At 38.0% G+C, this 25,222-nt stretch overlaps 1 protein-coding gene across 5 annotated transcripts in view; it reads left to right on the plus strand.

The window, feature by feature from the left end:
* FAM135A (family with sequence similarity 135 member A) overlaps positions 1–25,222 on the plus strand; it is a 145,473-nt gene that overhangs the window by 65,297 nt on the left and 54,954 nt on the right. For 3 of the 5 annotated variants that reach the window (XM_027832720.3, XM_037894285.2, XM_037894283.2), the window contains exons 5-11: positions 2,410–2,549; positions 2,646–2,716; positions 3,209–3,382; positions 8,080–8,206; positions 11,194–11,347; positions 14,737–14,814; positions 18,561–18,610. In XM_027832720.3, coding sequence (XP_027688521.2) covers positions 2,410–2,549; positions 2,646–2,716; positions 3,209–3,382; positions 8,080–8,206; positions 11,194–11,347; positions 14,737–14,814; positions 18,561–18,610 — 794 coding nt within the window. The remainder of the gene's footprint in view (positions 1–2,409; positions 2,550–2,645; positions 2,717–3,208; positions 3,383–8,079; positions 8,207–11,193; positions 11,348–14,736; positions 14,815–18,560; positions 18,611–25,222) is intronic. The other 2 variants (XM_037894284.2, XM_043542461.1) reach the window with 1 other exon arrangement.

A 25,222-nucleotide genomic window follows, 5' to 3' on the forward strand; every position in this document is an offset into this window, starting at 1 on the left:
GCCAGCTTGTCCCTGTGGCCCCTTGGCACAGGCGGGCCCAGGGAGTCTCTGCACGAAACCCCCACTCCCAGCGCCGACTCGCAGCTCCCAATGGCCAGGAACGGGGAACCACAGCCAATGGAAGTTGCAGGGCCGGCGCCTGTGGGCGGGGGCAGCGTGCAGAGCTGCCTGGCTGCCCCTGAGCCTAGGAGCTGCTGCTGGACATGCCACCATTTCCAGGAGCCGCCCGAGGTAAGCACCTCACAGCCGGAGCCTGCATCCTGAACCCCTCCTGCACCCCAACCCCCTACCCCAGTCCTGAATCCCCTCCCGCACCCAAACTCCCTCCCAGAGTCTGCACCCCCTCCTGTAACCCAGCCCTGAGTCCACTCCTGCACCAAACTCCCTCCCAGAGCCAGCACCCCAACCCCCTACCCCAGGCTAAACCCTAAGCCCCCTCCCACACTCCAAACCCCTTGGCCTCAGCCCAGAGCCCACACCCCCTCCTGCACCTCAACCCCCTGCCCAGTGAAAGTGACTTCGGGCCACGAGGGAGTGCTCATGGTACTACATTGTGTTTGTCCACATGTGGACTTTAAAGATTCTTCTTTGCTGACTGCTGGTCTGCCTTGAAAGAATCTATTCTTTCTCACCACCAAACTCACGTGAGCTCAGTGCATCCTCAGCCTCATTCTCCTATACCATTCTGGATTGGTGCACTATATAAAAGGGACAAGATTTGGGCAGCTCTGTAAAGCTGAAAATGTGACTCATTGTGAAGTCATTGTCAAAGGTGACTATCCCTTGGGATTGACAGGATGCAGCTTGTATAGCTGTTTAGTCCAAGAGGCATGCAGAGAGCTTGCATGGCAGGAGACAGAGAACTTGAATTTGAGTTGGATAGCGCTCATAGCAATCATAAATGTAACCTGAGTATGTAGATTAAAAACACTCCAATGAACTAATACTTATATTTGCTTCTAGTTCCTGATAGATTGCAAAAGGCAAAACTAAAATGTTTTGAGGATTATAGAAGGGCATTGTCGCCACACCTACAGAATCTAGAAGTGGAAAACATCTATTAGGATATTGCCCTGTCTGCCCATTGAGGATTGTTCCTTATAGTTATAGTATAGTATATACTGCATAGTAGTGCTCTTACTCTTGTTTTGCCTACTCTAGTTTTAAGTGTATTTCCTTGGACATTATTCAGTAGGCTAATGCATTTCACTGTCAGTAAATATTTGCTTTTAAAATTGTATCTCATTTACTCCTAGCTAAACCTCTTCTGTTTGCTGGATGAATCCTCTTCATTCTGGTGGTCACACCCTTCAAATATTTGTAGACTAGTCATTACTTACACAATTTTTTAAATCTTTCCTGTCAAGGCAGTCTCTCCACTTCTCTAACCATTCTTGCCATATTTCTGTTCACTCCTTTTCTTCAGTCCATCCTGTCCTTAAAGTAAATGTGCCATATTGAACAAATATAAGGCTTGAATGTGATGTAATGTTGTCAGAGTAACGTGCACAGAATTGGAAGCCAAGAACACCTATGTTCTAATTCCAGATCATCCACTGATTCACTCGGTGGCTTTGGTCAAGTCAGTTAATCTCTGCCTGAATTTTGCCAACTATAAAATGTGGGTAATATGTAACTGTCTCACAGGATGTTGAGAGGACTGATTACTTAAAGTTTGTAAAACAATATGGAGATGAAAAGTTCTATGTATCATTGTTTTGAAGATGCAGGAAATCTCAGTGTGCTTCTCATCGTTACATTTCACTACCTTATTTCATTTATTAGTTAGGCAAAAATAATGTAGGGTCCTCAATCCACCACCTTTTTGATCAGTAGTTACATATTTGTATATGATTGAAGAATTTAACTGTACTGTTTGTTTGATTTCTAATTTTTTTTAAAAAGCGGGAGACTATTGGATCTTATATGGGAACAAAGAGGAAGTAATATATTTAACTGCCCTCTTCTCATTTTAAATCACTCCCGAAGAATCACTTCTAAGCCAGTGCCACAAGAAATGAAGCAACAAATACACTTGCATGTTACGTTATATATATTTATATATGTGTGTGTGTGTGTGTGTGTGTATGTATATATATATATAATATTTCTTTAAAAAAAATCTGACTGCACTGTGTTACACCTTTGCTCAGTAACTCTGTAATCTGATTGCTGTAACCCACTATTCTTCCTGCAGTGTCCCCTCTCCCTGGTTTTATTGGCTCACTTCATTGCATCATATCTGAAATTAGATAGAAATTCTTCGAGATTGGGACTTTGGCTGCTGTACGGTGTCTAGCATACATATGGATACTGTAAAATAATAATAGATTTCAAAGTAGAACAAAAGAATATTTTCATTATCTGCACTGTATTCTTTTAAAACATCTATGTCTGCTTGATTTTCAGGTGCTGATCTTGCGTTTCCAGCTTCAGTCCATGACAATGTAATTTGCAGTAAAACGTTCCAAATTCTTTACAAAAATGAGGAGGTTTCTGTGAACGATGTTATGATCTTCAAAATTAAAATGCTCTTAGATGAACGGAAGGTAATCTGCCATTCAAGTATATTTAACTATTCAGATCCTTTAGGCATAATTTGCAAAATACTGAACATAATTGTCATGTTTTTAACTCCTTTTCAGATTGAAGAATCCCTTAATGAAATGAATTTCCTGCTATCCTTAGATCTACACTTCACAGACACAGATTATTCGTAAATTTAAAAATAATACAAATTTTATTAAATAATTGAAATGCCTGTTAACTGCTTTTTTAAAATTGAGAGATTAAAATTATAACATCGTAAATACAAAATATTGCTGAAACATTTTTAAAATCTAGAATGCTTAATTTATTTTATTTTATTTTATTCAGCTATTCATATATTAGAAGTTTATTTGTGTGGGCAAAAAAATCTGGTTAATCTCTTGAGACAGGTTGCAGACTTTAATTACTGGGTTTAGGAGAGATTCCTTGTTGTTTACCTATCCATCCTGCTGTTCCCTTTTAGAGATGTAATTATATTTATACATGATATAGTATAAAACAATACTATATTTTATATATTAAAGTTATTGAAGACCAATATGGCTATGGCCTTGTGTTGTTTAAATAATGGTTTGCTGTTTCTTGTATTGGGGATTTTATTATTGGATGACTTAAAACATTGTTCCAGTAATTACACTTTTTTTTTTCCCCCCCCAAGGCCAGATGATCTGAGCACACTGCAACTAATTAGTAGCCGAACTTTAAAGTTGCACTTTAGCTTACACCAGGGCCTTCATCACTACGTCAATGTTATGTTTGATTACTTCCACCTCTCTGTCATATCTGTTACAATCCATGCTTCTTTGGTTGCTCTACACCAGCCATTGATAAGGTAATATCCCATTAATAAGTTTCAATTAATGTATTGGATTATTAGTTATTGTAACTTACGTGAGAATTTTGGTGAGAATGGATGTAATACTTAAAGTTTGTGTATATGATGTATTGTGCTTTATGATGTTTTACATTAGAAGCTGTTTTGGTGATTTTTTTGTTTTTTTTCCTTAAAACTGTAAAATTCTGAGTTCTAGTTTGTGTAGAATAAAAGGCGTGCAGGTGGTAAAAGACAGATAACTGCAATAATTGAATACACCCAAGAGAAAAGAAGTAGACAGCAAGCAATATCACCCTATGCTAGTGTTCATACAATCTGTAGTTAGGGTGAGGTGATCTCTATTCATTTTATTTATCTTTTTTATCCATGGGTTGAACTGAGCTGACTCTCAACGGTTTGTTGAGATAGTACTCTTTCCTGATTTCTACACTTTGTACTCCAGAATCTGCTTTCATTTTTTTTATGACATCTCTATCCTTTGTAGATGTGAAGAAAAGCTATATAATGTGAACACAGTATAACCAGTATGGCCGTGTCTTTTGAGTGTACAGGCAGCTTGAAAAATTAGCTGAGTAAACTTCCATTGATTATTTAAATGCATTGTTAACTCTGGAGCATAGTGATGACGCTATCCACATAAGCTTTAACTATTACATAGATCATCAAAGGATATGCCAGAGAGAAGAGGGATAACCCTGTTATGAATTTGAGCATAGTTTACTGCATGTGATGCTTCATTTTTGTCCTGAGTGGAGGAGCTTAGTTTGTGGACAGAGTTTGGTAGAGTAACACCACTTTTTCCCCCCACAGTGTTATGTTGTAATTATTTTTTGCAGGAAGAGACTGAAGAATAATGAATAAGGGAGTATGTGGGCTTGTACATTCTCATTCTAGCAGGGTTTGGAGTGACCACGTATTTGGTGGTATGCTCTACTGGTACCTTTCTGATGGCCTTACCAGTATGTGTTAAAGTGTTTATTTTAAGAGTTTCTTTCTTGTATTTATGTGCCCATGTGAAACTTACATTGCAGCAATCTAACTGATGGAGCTTTAAAAGTGTTGTGTTAGGTTGTCTGCAGCAATGGAAAAACCTACAAACAAACCTTTTTTTAAAGTAGTATATATATTTATGCAAACTAAACGAATAATGCCAAATTAAGAAAACAACCATCTATTCCTCTTCCCCCCCACACACACAAATAGGCAATATCATGCTCTGTGGCCTACATTTGTATTCTACATTTGTACTAATGTGACTTAACAACAAAAATAGGACTCAACTGAGCAGCTTTTACCATTAATGCAGTAAGAGAACCTACTGCATGGTTTTATGTGAATATTTATTATTTGTATTACAGAAGTACCTAGATGTCCCAAATGAGAGCAGGGTCTTATTGTGCTTGATGCTGTACATATACATTTTAAGAGACTATCTCTCACCCTTTGTCTTGCCTATTTAGAAAGAAAGTATTGTTTTCCCTGCCATTACAAAGATCAGAACTGGGGAAAGAAACATTAAGGGTATGTCTATACTGCACACTCTTTACAGCAATGTGTAGAGTACATACTCTGCATGTCCCTCTAGAACAGTTGTAAATAGCAACGTAGACAGTGAGGCACTGCTTGTGTGAGTAAAGACACACCTTCGGGTATGTATCCTACGTGGTTCTCTATACTCTTAAGCAGTGCCTCTTCTGTGTACCCTGCTGTTTTTAGCTATGTAGTATCCTGCTTCTTCCCCACTGCCAGAGTCTCTCTCTGTGTTGGGGAAAGGCTCTGACAGCTCCCTGCTTCCAGATCCTTTCTCTGCTTCAGGGAGCTGCCAGACCCTTCCCCTGCTACCTCCCCATTGCCAGAGACCTTCCCCAGCTTGTGTAGCTACAAGCCACAGTGTGGATGCAGCTTGTTTTTCATTCTGGCATGTAGCTACAAATACAGTAACTCCTCGCTTAACGTTATAGTTACGTTCCTGAAAATGATACTTTAAGCAAAACGATGTTAAGCGAATCCAATTTTTCCATAAGAATTAGTGTAAATGGGGGGGTTCGGTTCCAGGGAATTTTTTTTCACCAGACAAAAACATACATACATATATACATACACACACAGAGTATATGTTTTAAACAAACAGTTTAATAGTGTACACAGTAATGATGATTGTGAAGCTTGATTGAGCTGGTGAAGTCAGAGGGTGGGATATTTCCCAGGGAATGCCTTGCTGCTAAATGATGAACTAGCACTCGGCTGAGCCCTCAAGGGTTAACACCTTGTTGTTAATATAGCCTCACACTCTACAAGACAGTGGAGTGTGAGGCTATATTAAATGGAATGGAGGGAGGAAACACAATAGATGCATGGCAGTGGCCACAAACATTCCCTGAGGAAACTGAAGCAGATGAAGAACCCACGCTATCCCACTGGAACACATCACTCCCTCCACTTTCCAGAGTGCCGGGTGGTGCATGTGTGTGTGAGACAGAGACATACACCGTGTGTGTGTATGTGTGTGAGAGAGAGAGAGACACGCACATTGATCTTTTAAGTACTCTGACCCCACTCCAAGTACACTGCCTTTTTAAGTAGATCAGCAAGTTGAGACCGCAGCTGCTGCCAGTAAGCTCCCTCTGTCCTGAGCCCTGTCGTGTCCTCCCTGCTGCTCTGTGGAGATAGGGTCAAGGAGCAGGGGGAGAGGGACACTGACATCAGCACCCCTCTTCCTCCCCACCCCTTGCACAGCAAACAGGAGGCTCCCGGGAGCAGCTTCAAGGCAGGGGGCAGGAGCAGCACACGGCAGTGGTGGGAGGGACACCAGAACTGCTCGGCAATTGATAGCCTGCTGGGCGGCTGCCACACAGGGAACTTAGGGGAGCTGATGGTGGGCTGCCAGCCCACCCTGGTTCCAAGCCCCGACCAGCTAGCTGCAACGGGCTGCTCTTCCTGCAAGCAGTGGACAAAGCAGGCGGCAGCCAAACAATGTTATAAGGGAGCGTTGCACAACTTTAAACGAGCATGTTCCCTAATTGATCAGCGACGTAACAACATTAAGCGGGACGACCGTAAGTGAGGAGTTACTTTACCCTGCTCTCTGGCACCCCTGGTGTGCAGTGTAGACATAGCCTTAGTGACCAGCTCTCACAGACAGTCTGCGACAGAGCTTGGGAATTGGACCCAGATGACCAAAATCTCAGAGCAGCATCTTAGCGACAAAATCATCCTTCTTTTACCTGTCTCCTTTTTAGAATATACATTCTGTCTGTAACACTGACTACATCTGCTTTATTAGTTTTACAGTACAAGTCAACAATGGTGTTGAGTCTGGGACTAACTCAGAAACACTGTTGAAGCTCATTTTTATGCAGTTCTTTAAGTAAATATATTATGTCAATGTTTTTGACCTTAATAGGTGACTGATACACTTTCTCTTGCAATACAGCAGTTTATGTTACATACTAGTCGGAGAAAGTGGTGGCTCATCTACTAGTGGGGAATTACTAGAAGAAGACTATTTGGTTCAACAGCAAAAGCCAAAAGGATTAGCTGCTGACTATGGTTAACGGCCAATAGACAAGGAGATGCCTGCAGTAGCTGCAATAAGCACACTTGCGGTTGCCGTCATTGCTGCCCTTGACCTTGTTTCTGGCCTTTTTCTTTTGAGGTTCTTGTCACTGTCACAGTGGCATTAACATCTGCCCTGTCTTTTTATTGATCATCTTTTGCCTAGTCTCCTAAATTTGTAGGAGTCAATAGACTCTGTATTCAAACACCTTTCCCAAGTTCTCTTAAACTGTTCCTCATATGGGGGTTGGGGAGAAATCACTAATTTTTATGTTTACAGAACACATCAAAAATAAGTGTGGTGGGTGGAAAAACAAACAGCATTACACAAGTAATATTGATTTTGTTATTTAAACACCGATTTTTCTTTAAAGTATGTTTCTTTGCTTTCCTTCCGAATCTTCAAATACTCCATGTCAGCTCCTTCTCTTTCCCTGAACTCTTTCTCATGAGTTCCAATGCACAAAGTGCACATGTAAATGTCAGTCCGCAAAATGATATTCCAGGAAGGTGAATTTATTATTTAAGCTGCCTTAGCTATGGTACACAAATTTCGTGTTTGCTAGCAAAAACTGTTCTTATTTGTATGTATGATGTCTTCAGAGAATCAGGGTAATATTCTTCCATGGCACCTTTATACAATACTGGCAAAAATTTTGGATTTGCTGGTGTTCTATATGTGCAAATTTTTCCTCCCAGTTTTAGCTCTGACAATAGTGAGTGAATGGAGCAATTTAACTTTATATCTCAACTCAGTAAAATGTGAAAAGAGACACTAAAACGAAGTAGTAATTTTCATGTTGCTACAGTCGTCATTGGAGCAGAATGTTACCAGTTCACCCAGAAATATTTTTAAATACTTTTAAAAATCTGATCATCCAAGGTGTCCTTTTTAATACTTTTCAAGAAATTTTCAACAAACAAGCTTTGCAGTTGTTGTAAGAAGGGACTCAAAACCAGTAATTAGCTGAACATCTTGATTCCCTCTGACTTTCATTAAAAACACAAATGATTTGTGTTAAGAATTTCTGCTACTATGATAAATAATTGTGGCACACACTCCTTATTACATGTATTCGGTTCATTTTGTGTTTATAATCAAGTGGATATTTTTCTCTATTTTTAAATGGTTCTGGCAGCTTTCCTCGTCCAGTGAAGAATACTTGGTTAAACAGGAACACACCAGCACAGAACAGGGACACTGTGATTCCTACTCTTGAAAGTGTGGTCTTCGGCAATAACTACACAAAACAATTATCAGCAGATGTAAGAATATTATCGATTGACTATTTTATTTATAATATTTCTGATGTTTATTAGGTAATAATTCTTTTTGAATTAATGGTATCGAAGGGCAAACTTAATTAAAGGCACTTTACTATGCCTAATGACATGATGTAAAGGGAAGAACTTTACCAAAGGACTATGATGTATGTTTCAAGTTCCCTTTTATAGAAAACTTAAAATATTTAGTGTAGGGCTGTCGATTAATTGCAGTTAACTCCTGTGATTAACTCAAAAAAATTAATCATAGTTTAAAAAATTAATTGCCATTATTTGCAGTTTTAATTGCACTGGTAAACAATAGAATACCAATTGAAATTTATTAAATATTTTGGTTTTTTCTACATTTTCAAATTTTTTAATTTCAATTACAACACAGAATACAAAGTGTACAGTACTCACTTTATATTATTTTTATTACAGATATTTGCAGTGTAAAAATGATAAACAAAAGAAATAGTATTTTTCTATTCACCTCATACAAGTACCACAGTGCATCTCTTTATCATGAAAGCACAACTTACAAATGTAGATTTTTTTGGTTACATAACTGCACTCAAAAACAAAACAATAAAACTTTAAAACTTTAGAGCCTACAAGTCCACTCAGTCCTACTTGTTGTTCAGCCAATCGCTAAGAGAAACAAGTTTATTTACATTTACAGGAGATAATGCTGCCCACTTCTTATTTACAATGTCATCTGAAAGTGAAAACAGACATTCTCATGACATTTTTGTAGCCGGCATTGCAAGATGTTTATGTGCCAGATATTCTAAACATTCGTATGTCCCTTCATGCTTCAGCCACCATTCCAGAGGACATGCTTCCATGCTGATGATGCTCGTTAAAAAATAAATCATTAATTAAGTTTGTGACTGAACTCCTTGGTGGAGAATTGTATGTCTTATGCTCTCTGTTTTGCCCGCTTTCTGCCATATATTTCATGTTATAGCAGTCTCAGATGATGACCCCGCATGTTGTTCATTTAAAGTACATTTTCACTCCACATTTGACAGAATATAAGGTACCAATGTGAGATTTCTAAAGATAGCTACATCACTTGACCCAAGGTTTAAGAATCTGAAGTGCCTTCCAAAATCTGATTGGGACGGGGTGCGGAGCGTGCTTTCAGAAGTCTTAAAGAGCAACACTTCGATGTGAAAACTACAGAACCCGAACCACCAAAAAAGACAATCAACCTTCTGCTGGTGGCATCTGACTCATATGATGAAAATGAACATGTGTTGGTCTGCATTGCTTTGGATCGTTATCAAGCAGAACCCATCGTCAGCGTGTTATACCAATAAAATAAAAACCAGCAGCATCTTATTAAAGGGGAAAAGGCAAAATACCACATTTATTTTGAATACAGAAAGAATCATAGTAAGCAGTTAGTTATAGCTATAACATTCCATTCAATCTCATATTTATTCACACATTCATTCATACACACACACACACAGAGGTTCTGCAAGGTTGTTATCATAGTTACCAGCCTTAGAGTTGCTCATGCCAAGCCACTGGCCAGGTTGCCTGGGCATGAGGAGGGAGCAGAGCCTTGTCAGATGCACATCTGATGCTCCTGGAAGTTGGTTTGCAGAATCAGACCCCAAAGTTCTCGCTTTCTAGAGTCCATTTTTATAGGAATTTCTTCCTATGCCAGTCTATGGGAATTGCTTCATCATGCTGTTGCTGAATCAGTCAGCAGATGGCACATTCCTGACGGCTCCGTGCTGCTAGATGTTATCTTGTTCTTTTGGTTCTTCCATTCTTGAGGCTGTTGGGTGGATTCCAGTCTGCCCTCCGGGGTCCTCTGGTTATTTCCACTTGATGCCTTCTTCAGCTGATGGACACTGGATTCTTAGGCTTGCACCTCCCTGATCATTCAGTTATTATCCACACACATCCTCTATCTCTGTTTTAATCACAATTGTTAACAAAGCGAGATGAATACAACAAAAGGGCGGGAAGTCTCTGGGTGCTGTTTCTGTTGTTACAGAGTATTGCTTTGAGTCTCTCTCTGTGAGTAGTTGTTGTTACAAAGAATTGCTTTGAGAACAGACTCTGTCTTAGAAATGTACTAACACAATTAGCAGCTTGCAAGTTTCACACATAGAGGGAGAGAAACAATACCAAAAACCAAGAGACCTCTTAATTAGTAATACCCTGGAATTTAAACTATGGGGAATCAAACTCATTTGTGATTTTAATACAGAACTTCTTTAATATGATCCAACAAGTGTGGTTGAACCATGAAGGGACATATGAATCTTTAGCAAGTCAGGCACGTAAATATCTTGCAACGCCAGTTACAACAGTGCCATGCGAATGTCTGTTCTCGCTTTCAGGTGACATTGTAAACAAGAAGCGGGCAGCATTATCTCCTGCAAATATAAACAAACTTGTTTGTCTGAGCGATTGGCCGAACAAGAAGCAGGACTGAGTGGACTTGTAAGTTCTAAAGTTTTACATGGTTTTATTTTTGAATTCAGTTATTTTTTTTACATAATTCTACATTTGTAAATTGCGCTTACAAATTGATAAAGAGATTGCACTACAATACTTGTAGTAAGTGAATTGAAAAATACTATTTCTTTTGTTGTTTACAGTGCAAATATTTATAATAAAAATAAATATAAAGTGAGTACTGTACATTTTGTATTCCATGTTGTAATTTAAATCAATATATTTGAAAATGTGGAAAACATCCAAAAAAATTTATATATATGGTATTCTGTTATTGTTTAGCAGTACAATTAATCATGGTTAATTTTTTTAATCACTTGACTGCACTAATTTATTGTGTTTATCTTTTTTGTGAGATGGCACTCCAGTGGACATTGCAGGGCTATGGATGAGTTTGTTTCAGATGAGTTTGGGGTGGAGGATGATCTATAGAACATCTTTTTAGTTATTCTTATAATGCAATTTTATAGTATGTAATTAATATGTATACTAATCCTTTTTAGGGTTGCAGTTTTGTGATTGCGGAGTCCTTCCTGAATCACGCCTACAATCTCCACTACACACTTTGTGCCAGTTTGCTGCTTGCATTTAAAGGGTTACACAGCTATTTCATCCTGGTAGCAAAGGAGCTCCCCTCCTCACACCGAATAGAACTGGGTATGCTGAACACAATAAAATAAATCACTTTTATTTTCTATCACAAAGATATTTTCTGTCTTCTTGCTGTGCTCCTTAGAAAGGCCTGTTTTCTCTCCTTTCTTCTAGATTGAAATATAATTCATCTTATACCTGGTACCTGTTGTGCACCTGCTATTTTACTACTGGAATTGAAATGAGTCTTTTAGTAATGATCAAAAATATAACAAAAAACACTGCCATCAAGTTAATAAGATTAACAAACTGGCTTTACAGGATCTTAAATTATTTTCTTATAGCTTTTTCAAATCAATACATTAGTACTAAAAATATTTGAAGCAAATCCCCACCTCAGTCTAAATACTGTATTATGCCTATGTGCATGCTGTAAGGAAATGTGATTGTTGTATATAAATAAGTTTAAAGTTTGATTCTAAAAAAAAAAATCTAAATGCAGTAAGTTTTGATTTGAAAAGAACATCATGGGGAAAACTTGAAAATAAGGCCTCAAGAAGAAATTATTTCTCAGTCAATTTTTTGTTTTTTAAAGGCTGGATGCTCTTAAGTTGACATATTAATTATCTGAGACTTCGGAAGAACAGATTACGCTGTGGACTAAATCTATGTAGCTGAACAGTCAGTAAGATTAAGTTTAGTTTTGAGAGTAGCCACTTTCTCATCATGATTAAAATTGAACAGTTAGAGAACATATTTTGAATCAGCCACCTTTTGCAGATGGAGCTAAGGAAATATTGCTTAAAAATATAGTTCTTCTAATAAGTCTGTTCTGCAATCGGAATTTACTTTAGTATATCTTTGTCTCTCAGGGGTGTGAAAAATCCATACTCGTGAGAGACATAGCTATACTGACCTAACCCCCAGTGTAGACAGAGCGAGTAGGTTCCTCTCAGGGAGGGAGATTACCTGTGCCAATGGGAGATCCTCTCCCATCGATGTAGGCAATGTCTATGCTGTAGCATTTTAAGTGTAGACCTACTCTAACATGCAGGATTAGTACTAAGCTAATGTCAGTTTTGAGTTGTGCAACCAAAAAGATGGCATCGGTGTAAAGGGATAATGCATTGGCATTCTCAAGGACCACTAGAGTTTACATCAAGCACGTTTGTGTTGAACATTAAAACTTTTTGGCTTTTTAAAAAAAAAGGGGGAAGGGCATTTTGGAATCCATGAGTATGTTATTTGATAGGGGTTAACATTTCCACTACTGTTAATTTGCTTTGTCTTTTAACATTATAGGATGAGTAATCAGTAGGCATTTACCATGCAGGACTTTGAGACATGAAAAGTGTTGGCAAAAAATGAAAGAAAAGAATTTATTAATATGAGGAATACCCCATAAATACAGTAGAACCTCAGAGTTACAAACAACAAAGTTATGAACCGATGGGTCAGCCACACACTTCATTTGGAACCGGAAGTACGCAATCAGGCAGCAGCAGAGACAAAAGGGAAAAAAAAAAAAGGAAACGCAGTACAGTACTATGTTAAACCAACACACACACACACACACAGAGGAAAGCAGCATTTTTCTTCTGCATAGTAAAGTTTCAAAGCTGTATTAAGTCAATGTTCAGTTGTAAACTTTGGAAAGCACAACCGTAACATTTTGTTCAGAGTTACAGACAACCTCCATTCCCATGGTATTTGTAACTCTGAGGTTCTACTGTAATCTATTTGATATGGTGTTTTTTTTTCTGCATAAAAATTTATATTCATTAAAGTACCATTTACACTAGAAACTAGGCTTTCTATCATGGAGAACAGGAGCAGTGCTTTTAGTCACAGTACAAAGTATATTGTGTGCCAATTACTTTAATCCTCCTGTGGTGGGGAACACCCTTTTTATGTGAATAACTCAGCTTTTAGCAAGAAAACGCCTTATGTGCCAAATAGTATCTATTAGTTTTACTCTTTATGTAAAGATATGCTTAGAATACCAAAATTATTTAATTGAAACTCCAGATTGAACTCCTGAATGAATCACAGCTTTTTCTTCAATTCCCTAATACATCGTATAAAATAAAAAATATATAATAAAATAGAAACCGGGATTTGAATAATACAACTGTAGAGTATCATCCAAGGCCCATTGAAGTCAGTGGAAAGATTCCCATAGTCTTAAGTGGGTTGGGCTCATACGTACTTTCAGAATCTTAATTTACCTTTTAGAGTAGCAGCTGTGTTAGTCTGTATCCGCAAAAAGAAAAGGAGGACTTGTGGCACCTTAGAGACTAACAAATTTATTTGAGCATAAGCTTTCGTGAGCTACAGCTCACTTCATTGGATGCATTCTGATGAAGTGAGCTGTAGCTCACGAAAACTTATGCTCAGATAAATTTGTTAGTCCCTAAGGTGCCACAAGTCCTCCTTTTCTTTTTAATTTACCTTGAGATTCTGCAAGTTTGAACCAAAATAATCAAAAATAATATATTTAGTGCTTTGAAAATTGACTCATCTTCTATATATGCTGTACATTTATTGATAACATTTTCTATATTTTAATTTTTTTTCTCAATCTTTACAGTTTAGTATGCTCATATCCTTTTTTTTTCTTATCTGTGAATTTTTTTTTCTGTTATTTCTGTTATATTGTATATGCTTAGATCTGGACTATTTATATGACAACAGTGACTAAAGCTGTTTATACAGATACTAACATTTCTAACATTATTCACTTTTGCTTCTGGAAAATAACCAATACTGATAGCTAAGAACAAGGACAGTTTTCTTTAAAAACTAGCAATAATCAGAGACAACTGCACTTCTTTAAAAATAAACAAAAAAACCCTACACACTAGATTTTCACATTCTATATTACATGTTTTATTTTTGCCATTTGTTGTTACTATTTATCTTGAGTTTTTACATGGTAAAGTATATTTTATATCTGAGATTCAAATAGGCTTTTTTGGGAAAAAATCCCAAATCCTTTTTAAATCTCATAAAAAGTATTGTTATCCTTTGTTTTAAATAAAATGTCTTTATCTTGCTTTAATTTTGTTTCTTTTGTTCACTTAATTCTATGATGTACATTTTTATTCATTTAAAAATGTTGATCTATATTTTTTTTAAACAAATTGAATTTGCAACAGTATATGCAAAATACTGTTGGACTTTATAAATAAACTTAATTGTTAGCATTTGATCAATGTTCGTTTTTAAAAAACAAAACAGACATTAGGAAATTTCAAAAACAGCCTTAATGTACATCATGAGTAACACCTAGTCTAGAAACTTTACTAAAATTATATGCTTTAATGTTCTATTCTAATTGCACTAATTTCTAGGCTAGCAATAAACTTTCTTACTAACTTTAAGGCAAATATGCACAGATCGGAAAAAAAAAAGAGTGTAGTAACTAGTCATCTGTGTGCAATCCTTATAACTAGCCAAGGCCAGCATGCAGGTCCTTTATGAACGCCTTCTCAGAAGAAAATATCCACGAACCCAGAGAGACGCCTATCTAGGTATGTTTTTAAAGCAGGTGATATAATCCCTTAGATTTTTATTATTAGTGCAGAGTATTTTTGTTTCAGGTTTAAGGTGGAGCAAAAAAAACTAAGGACCATATTCAACCCTGATGCAAATGTGTGGAACTCCAGTGAGAACAGTGACTGGGCTAAATCTAGCACTGTATATCAGTGGAATGAGCTACCGTTACTGATACTCAGTTTAGTTTCTTTCTGCTTAATAAAATAGAAGTGATTGAATAGTTAAGTGGCTTCAGCTGATTTGAAATCAAATAACTGGAGAAAACAAGAATTTCATTTAGCTTCATTAATTGGTACAACTTTAGATTTCTAAATGATAAAGATGAATGTATTTTCTTCCTGGGGAATCTTCCATGTCTCTGCTGGAGCCTCCCAACTTGTTTTCTCTTATTTCTAAACCAACCAGTTCTCAAGGCTTAAATTGCAGCTGTTCTCTCTTTGGAGATTGTCAGCACTTTTCCATAATTGGCCAGGGGAGGATGATGTTGTAGGACACTCCAGCTCAGAGGTGGGGAGAGAGAAACTGGTCCACAAATCAGTCGCAGGTCTATTGCATGGCAGTGCAGAGACTTCTTGTAGGCCTAGCGTAGACCAAGTATGACTCTGTTTTGTCTGGAATTTTTCACAGTTTTTTTAACCAAAGAGCCAGCTAAATCATATCAAATCATTGCTGGATGAACATTACTGATACAGAATATTTTACTTTATAAGGTGGTATGATTGAAGGTTAGTTATATTCAGTTAATTATAGTATTACAGTTTGTTTCATCTTTCAACTTGTTCCTCAAAGTATTATAACTGGGATATAAAATCAATTTTGGGTTGTGGTTGACATGCACGGTAAACCTTCAGCATGATGATAGTTGAATAAGCCATATAATTTTTTTCACAAGTAACTGAATTTGCATGGTCCCACACACAACTGAAAATGTATCTCAGATGACAAATTTTCATTTAAGCTGTTGGGAGAAGGGGATGATTATCTTTATCAGCTATTTAGATTATAGGAGTGTATGTAATTGTTTTTAATTGCTGTTTTTACTAGTTTCTGACAACTTGCATTACTACAAATTGAAAGCTTGATTTCTCAAAACGAAATAGGCTTTTAGTTATATAGATTAGGTCATTTGGTGTTACTTTCAAGCTTTTTTGAAAATATGTAATTTAAATACAGTTTAGCCAAATCATTATAAGAAATCCATTAATATAAATTAAGTAAATGTTTGTCATTCTATAAGTATTAAGTATATCCAAAATTTTTTATAACAGGAGGTTTAGTGTTAACTGATATGTTTCCATGAGAAAATGTATTTCCCCACTTGTCCTTCATTTTTATGATATTGCAATGTTTCAAAAATGGAATTAACCATACAAATTGAACACAAACATTAATTTTGAGGTATATTCTGCCATCTTTATTCATGCAGCCTGAGGTAAGATGGCAGAATGTTCCCTAAATTACTGTTTGTATACAGATTTGTCTAGGGTAGTTATCTGGTATTCCATTTTTTGAAATACCTACAATATCATAAAAATCAAGGACAACTGAGGAAATAAATTATCTCCTGGCAGTATAAATCAGTGAGACTACTGAGGGCTTGTCTACATTACCCAGAGGATCGACGGGCAGCGATCTATCCAACAGCGGTCGATATATTGTGTCTAGTTTAGACGTGATAAATCGACCGCTGAGCACTCTCCTGTCGACTCCGGTACTCCACCAGAGTGAGAGGCGCAGGTGGAGTCGACGGGGGAGCGTCAGCTGTCAACTCACCGCAGTGAAGACACCGCGATGAGTAGATCCAAGTACGTCAACTTCAGCCACGTTATTCATGTAGCTGAAGTTGCGTAACTTAAATCGACACCACCTGCCCATCCCCCCGCCACCAGTGTAGACCAGACCTGAGAGTTCATGATGTGAGGCTCGTGCATAAATCTTTGTAAGATCTGGCCCTTACTCTGCAAACAGTCCTGTTAATTTCACCACTAAATTCATTCTTACTAAACAGTGTGAGTAAATATTTCTACTTTTTGGAAATTCTTATGTGCCATATGTTTATAAATAAGTCATCCACATTTTGTGATCTTATTTCAAGCTGCCGTCGTGTGCGATTTCACAATATTGACAACTTGAAATGATAAAGAAAGAGTAGTTCTTTTTGAACAAATATGTATTCCCTGAATAATTTGAATTAAGGTAACAAAAATGGTAACTTTAGTGGCCAACTTACTTGACAAGGTATTTCATCTGAGAGAACTCTTCTTTAAAAACAGATTCTTTTTGAGTAGGTGAGAGATATGCAATTGTTTTGTAAGTGATCTTGGCATTCACTTGCTACCCGCTTTTTTATGTAAATTGTAAATAGGTTGTGCCCCATTCTCAGCCCTGCACATGATCAGATTCTACTACTATGCTCTAAACTCTTTCAAAACAAAAATGCTGCCATTCCAAATGCATAGACAAAATAGTTCTAATTGTTACTTATTTCAGAGCTGTAGTATTTCTGATAACTTTACTTTGGCAGATATTTAAAAGAACAGTTTTAAAGAATAAAAATTTTAAGAGTGTATAAGCCCCTTTCTAGTTAGACTTAGGCTCTTAAGTCATTTAGGTGCTTTAGAAAATTTTATGCAAAATGTTTATTTTTACAGTATCAAGTATATAAATACATATACAAATTATATGTACATCAGATGTACAACCAAATACAAATGCTTATGTACATACAAAACTGTGTTTACACAGACTTCTTAAAAGAATAAATTAATGTTTTTATTAATCTAAAATTGTCTATTGATATGAAAGTATTTTAGTCCAGAAGTTTTCTTTAGTTGAGAAAAATGAACAGTTTATAAAGTTCAGAAAATAATTGTTTATAACTGTGGAAGAGCTCCAAAAAACACTTACACGTGTGAGTATTAGGCATGCAAGCTATCCCGCTAACTTCAACAGGATTACTTATGTGCTTAGTTTTTCACATTTAGAAGTGGATTGAAGCCTATGTGTTACCTGAAATAAGGAATGTACATCATATAATCAACCGTTAGGCCCTGATCCTGCAATCCAATCCATGAGGATGAGTCCTGTTGAAGTGAGTGAGGCTGTGAAGGGGTCCAGCCACATTGATCTAATTGCATCATAATGACCGTAGTCTTGATTTAAATCATGAACTTCAAATCACGAAGATACAAATGTCAATTCCATTCTATTATGCTGCTTTACTTTAAAGAGATATCATCAATTAAAAAATCACACTTCTATATGAAAATGTTTTGCTTTAAATTGTTATAGGTAATATCTAAGGTTACTGAGATTAAAGGAATTTTTTTCCTCTCTTTATCAGAAGGTTTTCTTTGTGTATTTGTCAGCATATCATGTGTCCCTGGTCCTTCAATATTGTCAGTTACTCATTTCTCATTGTTTTTCAAACAGCTACAGGAGAGATTTTTTAAAAAAATAGGCAAATGTAATTATAAAATAAAATGAAACAATATCATAGAGACTCAGGGTCTTAATAATTAGTTGAAACGTTATAGCTCAGATTTTGAAATGTACTAGTTTTCAAGTTAATGGTAGTACTTTAAATGACATCAAGCTTTCTTTGAGTCTTTTTTGTTAAATTGCTTTATGAGGGAAGTTGATTTGTTCTACAAGTTGGAAAATACGGGTCTGAATTTGGTAAAATATAATTTCATGCATATGCACCCTAATCTTTCCATAGAGAACATAGATGTAGAAGCTCGCCTTACAGAACTGTGTGAAGAAGTAAAGGTACTTTTTGTCTTTTATTCATAATAAATGTAAAATAAGTTAAAAGCAAAGTATTTTCTATCAGTATTTCATAGATTGCTGCAGAGAGAAATTATTGATTTTTGGTAATTATTTTCTGGGTTGTTCGTTGCTCATTCCAAGAGATGCTTTATCCCAATTACGGATTGTGGCACGTTGAGAGATATGGTACTAGTGATGTCTGAAATGCAAAAGATTACTGAGTCAATCTTAATTTTGATATTTCTCCTTCTCTCTTCACTGCTAAACTCTACCAAATCTTCTTTACATTCTACTCCCTTTTAAACTGTCGTCTTCTCTTTCTAATACTTCTCTGCCTAGAATCTGAGAAAATAAAAAAAACACAAGATTTTCTTTCAACAGCCTTCTCTTCTTCTACTTTACCTCCTTCCCAGGTTCTGATGTTTTCTTTCTACTATCCCACAACTGCCCCAGCCTCCCAGTCTCCCTCACTACTTCTTTCATTCACTCAACTTTCCTTATTTTACTAATACACACACAGTTTCCAGTATGCCTTTATATTCCCTTTCCTAAAACTTAAAGCAGGAGTTCACAAATATTTTCTTAGTGTGGTCCATCTCCCCTGTTATTCAGGAATATGCAGTCCACTTTCCCTTTCATTCTCAATAGCATAATATTGCTGAGGCAGTTACATACAGCAGTATAGCTTCAGTGGAAAAAAAACATTAGCTAAAAATAAATCTTTTCCTGTATTTAATATGATGTGAAAGCTGGAAACAAGGAAAGTCAGCACCATGTGTCTAGCCAGCTCTCCTTGGACCACTAGGAAGTGTTTCACAGGCCAACATTGCTTCACAGACTGAAAGCTTCTTACATTTATGTAGTTTTCTTTATCTCTTTCCTTCTTTGGGCATAGCTGATCACACCTCTTCCTTAGATCCTCTCACAGCTTCCTCACCTCTGCATTCTTCTGGTTTCCCCTGCATCGCTGTGATCACCATGTAATCTTCTTCAGCGGTGTCTTATCCTTTCCTTTCCCCTGTTCTCTTATCCATTGGTATCACTTAGAGGTTATGTCTCTGTTCCCCATCTCTTCTCTCATCCTCACCTAGATGATTACCAAATCTCTGTCCTTTGTCTTGTCACTCCAGTCTTGTGTCTCCAAATATGTCTAAGATATCTCCTTTTGGCTTGTCCCACTGTCATCTTAAACTAATCTTTTCCAAAATGGAACTTTATATTTTTTCCTCCTATTTCTTTTTTTCTGACTGTTGAAAATACCAGTATTTTGCTATCTCTCAGGATTAAAATCTCTGTGAAGTTTTTTACTTTGAATTATTTACTCTTTAAACCCTCAAAAGCATGCTGGATATTTTACACTTACACCCTCCCCGCAAACACACCACACAAGACCAGATTCCAGCCACCTGTATGCTGAACACAATTAATATTAACAACAAAGTGGAAGGAATGGAAGACAAAACAGGAAAAGAACAAGTTAGACTATTTAGAGAAGTTAAATGCATTCAAGTTGGCAGAGCCTGATGAAATGCATCTTAAGGTGCTTAAGGAACTAGCTGCAGGAATATTGGAACTGTTAACAATTATCTTAGAGAACTCATGGAGGATGGGTGAGGTCCCAAAGGACTGGAGATGGACAAACATAGAATGTCTTTTAAAAAGGGGAATAAAGAGGACTTGGGGATTTACAGAGCAGTCAGCCTAACTTTAATATCTTGAAAGATACTGGAACAAATTATTAAATAAACCATTTGTAAACACCTGGAGGATAATAGGGTTATAAAGACTAGCCGGCATGGATTTGTCAAGAACAAATCATGCCAAACTAACCTAATTTGCTTCTTTGTCAGGGTTACAGGCCTCATGTATGGGGGAGGGGGGAGCAGTAGGTGTGATATATCTTGATTTTAATAAGGCTTTTGGCAGAGTCCTGACATGACATTCTAATAAGCAAACTAGTGAAGTGTGGTCTAAACCAGTGGTTCTCAACCAGGGATACACAAACCCCCGGCATTACGCAGAGGTCTTCCAGAGAGTACATCAACTCATTTAGATCAGTGTTTCTCAGCGTGAGCGTCATGACCCCTAAGGGGTTGCGGGACAGATTTAGTGGGGTTGCAGTGAAGGGCCAGCATTAGGGGGTAGCAGCAGGGCAATTGCTTTGGGCCCCACACCACAGGGGGACCCGTGAAGCTAAGTTACATGCTTCAGTCCCGGGAAGCAGGGCTCAGGCTTCAGACTCCTGAAAAGGGTACAGTAGTATGGAGAGGTTGAGCACTACTGGTCTAAACGAAATTACTGTAAGGTGGGTGCACAGCTGGTGGAAAAACCATACTTAAGGGTACTTATCCATGGTTTACTGTCAAATGTGGAGGATGTATCTGGTAAGGTCCAACAGCGGTCAGTTCTGGGTCCAGTACTATTCAGTATTTTCATTAATGAGTTGAATAATGTAGTGGAGAGTATGCTTATAAAATCTGCAGATGACACCAAACTGGGAGAGGTTGCAAGGACTTTGGAAGACAGGATTAGAATTCAAAAGGACCAAGACAAATTGGAGAATTGGTCTGAAATTCAGTGAAGAGGAGTACAAAGCACAAGGTGCGACAAGATTATGATGATCAACAGATGGCTCAGGCAGTGGTGTTATAAGGAGGACTTTGGGATGTACGGCCACTGGGAAGCATTCATGGACAGAGGACTGTTCTCTCAGGATGGACTTCACCTGAGCAGGGAGGGAAATAGACTTTTAGGATGGAGGCTGGCACAACTGATTGAGAGCTTTAAACTATGAATTTGGGGGAGATGGTTGGGAGATGTTCAGGTAATCTCCATGCCGGATTTTAACATTGAGAGGGAAGAAAACGAAGTAAGAAAGGATACAGCCCTGGGTAGGAGAATGGACATAAGGAGGAAGGGTAGTGTAGATACTAGTCTAATAGGTGATACTGATGGTAGAATATCTGTGCCTAATTGTGTAAAGAATGTGAGAGAAGCCAAACAGCAAAAATTAAGATGTTTGTACACTAATGAGAGGAGCCTAGGTAACAAAATGGAGGAACTAGAGCTATTGGTGCAGGAAGTGAAACCAGATATTCTAGGCATAACAGAAACATAGTGGAATAGTGGTCATGACTGGAGTACAGGTATTGAAGGGTATATGCTGTTTAGGAAAGAGAAATAAAGGCAAAGGTGGTGGAGTAGCATTGTATATCAATGATGAGGTAAGACAGTAAAGAAATAAGAAGTGACGGAATGGATAAGACAGAGTCTGTCTGGGCAAAAATACATTGGGGAAGAAAGCTACTATAGCCTCCCCTGGGATAGTGCTTAGTGGTACTATAGACTGCCGGGATCCGATTTGGATATGGATAGAGACCTCTTTAATGTTTTTAATGAAGTAAATACTAATGGGAATTGTGTGATCATGGGAGACTTTAACTTCCCAGATATAGACTGGAGGACAAGTGCTAGTAATAATAATAGGGCTCGGATTTTCCTGGATGCGATAGTTGATGGATTCCTTCACCAAGTAGTTGCTGAACCAACAAGAGGGGATGCCATTTTAGATTTGGTTTTGGTGAGCAGTGAGGACCTCATAGAAGAAATGGTTGTAGGGGACAACCTTGGTTCGAGCGATCATGAGCTAATTCAGTTCAAACTAAATGGAAGGATAAACAAAAATAGATCTGTGATGAGGCGTTTTGATTTCAAAAGGGCTAACTTTAAAAAATTAAGGAAATTAGTTGGGGAAGTAGATTGGACTGAAGAATTTGTGGATCTAAAGACAGAGGAGGCCTGGAATTACTTCAAGTCAAGGTTGCAGAAACTATCAGAAACCTGCATCCCAAGAAAGGGGAAAAAACTCATAGGCAGGAGTTGTAGACCAAGCTGGATGAGCAAGCATCTCAGAGAGGTGATTAAGAAAAAGCAGAAAGCCTACAAGGAGTGGAAAATGGGAGGGATCAGCAAGGAAAGCTACCTTATTGAGGTCAGAACATGTAGGGATAAAGTGAGAAAGGCCAAAAGCCATGTCGAGTTGGACCTTGCAAAGGGAATTAAAACCAATAGTAAAAGGTTCTATAGCCATGTAAATAAGAAGAAAACAAAGAAAGAAGAAGTGGAACCGCTAAACACTGAGGATGGAGTGGAGGTCAAGGATAATTTAAGCATGGCCCAATATCTAAACAGATACTTTGCCTCAGTCTTTAATAGGATTAAAGAGGATCTTAGGGATAATGGTAGCATGACAAATGGGAATGAGGATATGGAGGTAGACATTACCATATTTGAGGTAGAAGCGAAACTCAAACAGCTTAATGGGACTAAAGTGGGGGGCCCAGATAATCTTCATCCAAGAATATTAGAGGAATTGGCACTGAAATTGCAAGCCCATTAGTAAGAATTTTTAATTTATCTATAAACTCAGGGGTCGTACCGTATGACTGGAGAATTGCTACCATAGTTCCTATTTTTAAGAAAGGGAAAAAAAGGTTATTCGGGTAACTACAGTCCTGTTAGTTTGACATCTGTAGTATGCAAGGTCTTGGAAAAAATTTTGAAGGAGAAAGTCGTTAAGGACATTGAGGTTAATGGTAATTGGGACAAAATACAACGTGGTTTTACAAAAGATAGATCATGTCAAACCAACCTGATCTTCTTCTTTGAGAAGGTAACAGATTTTTTAGCCAAAGGAAACACAGTGGATCTAATTTATCTTGACTTCAGTAAGGTATTTGATATGGTTCCACATGGGGAATTACTAGCTAAATTGGAAAAGATGGGGATCAATATGAAAATTGACAGGTGGATAAGGAACTGGTTAAAGGGGAGACTAAATTGGGATACTAAACTGGGAGGAGTGGTAGATACGCTGGAGGGGAGGGATAGGATACAGAAGGACCTAGACAAATTGGAGGATTGGGCCAAAAGAAATCTGATGAGGTTTAATAAGGATAAGTGCAGGGTCCTGCACTTAGGATGGAAGAATCCAATGCACCGCTACAGACTAGGGACCGAATGGCTAGGCAGCAGTTCTGCGGAAAAGAACCTAGGGGTGACAGTGGACGAGAAGCTGGATATGAGTCAGCAGTGTGCCCTTGTTGCCAAGAAGGCCAATGGCATTTTGGGATGTATAAGTAGGGGCATTGCCAGCAGATGGAGGGACGTGATCGTTCCCCTCTATTCGACACTGGTGAGGCCTCATCTGGAGTACTGTGTCCAGTTTTGGTCCCCACACTACAAGAAGGATGTGGATAAATTGGAGAGAGTCCAGCGAAGGGCAACAAAAATGATTAGGGGTCTAGAGCACATGACTTATGAGGAGAGGCTGAGGGAGCTGGGATTGTTTAGTCTGCAGAAGAGAAGAATGAGGGGGGATTTGATAGCTGCTTTCAACTACCTGAAAGGGGGTTCCAAAGAGGATGGCTCTAGACTGTTCTCAATGGTAGCAGATGACAGAACGAGGAGTAATGGTCTCAAGTTGCAATGGGGGAGGTTTAGATTGGATATTAGGAAAAACTTTTTCACTAAGAGGGTGGTGAAACACTGGAATGCGTTACCTAGGGAGGTGGTAGAATCTCCTTCCTTAGAGGTTTTTAAGGTCAGGCTTGACACAGCCCTGGCTGGGATGATTTAACTGGGACTTGGTCCTGCTTCGAGCAGGGGGTTGGACTAGATGACCTTCTGGGGTCCCTTCCAACCCTGATATTCTATGATTCTATGATACAACGGGTCATACGGAAAGGTGAACTGTCAGGCTGGAAGGAGGTTACTAGTGGAGTTCCTCAGAGACTGGTTTTGGGACGAATCTTATTTAATCTTTTTATTACTGACCTTGGCACAAAAAGCGGGAATGTGCTAATGAAGCTTGCGGATGACACAAAGCTGGGAGGTATTGCCAATACAGAGAGGGACTGGGATATCATACAGGAAGATCTGGATGACCTTGTAAACTGGAGTAATAGTAATAGAATGAAATTTAATAGAGAAAAGTGCAAGGTCCTGCATTTAAGGATTAATAACAAGAATTTTTGTTATAAACTTATGACACATCACTTGAAAGTAACAGAGGAGGAGAAGGACCTCGGAGTATTGGTTGATCACAGGATGACAATGAGTCGCCAGTGTGATATGGCTGTGAAAAAAGCTAATGCGGTCTTGGGATGCGAGGTATTTCCAGTAGAGATAAGGAGGTGTTAGTACTGTTATACAAGGCACTGGTGAGACCTCATCTGGAATATTGTGTGCAGTTCTGGTCTCCCATGTTTAAGAAAGATGAATGCAAACTGGAACAGGTACAGAAAAGGGCTACTAGGATGGTCCGGGGAATGGAAAACCTGTCTTATGAAAGGAGACTCAAAGAGCTTGGCTTGTTTAGCCTAACCAAAAGAAGGCTGAGAGGAGATATGATTGCTCTCTGTAAATATATCAGAGGGATAAATACCAGGAAGGGAGAGGAATTATTTAAGCTCAGTACCAATGTGGACACAAGAACAAATGGATATAAACTGGCCATCAGGAAGTTTAGACTGAAGTTAGACGAAGGTTTCTAACCATCAGAGGAGTGAAGTTCTGGAACAGCCTTCCAGGGGGAGAAGTGGAGGCAAAAGA

This window comes from Chelonia mydas, chromosome 3 (genome assembly GCF_015237465.2).
Source record: "Chelonia mydas isolate rCheMyd1 chromosome 3, rCheMyd1.pri.v2, whole genome shotgun sequence".
In the NCBI taxonomy this organism is placed as follows: Eukaryota; Metazoa; Chordata; order Testudines; family Cheloniidae; genus Chelonia; species Chelonia mydas.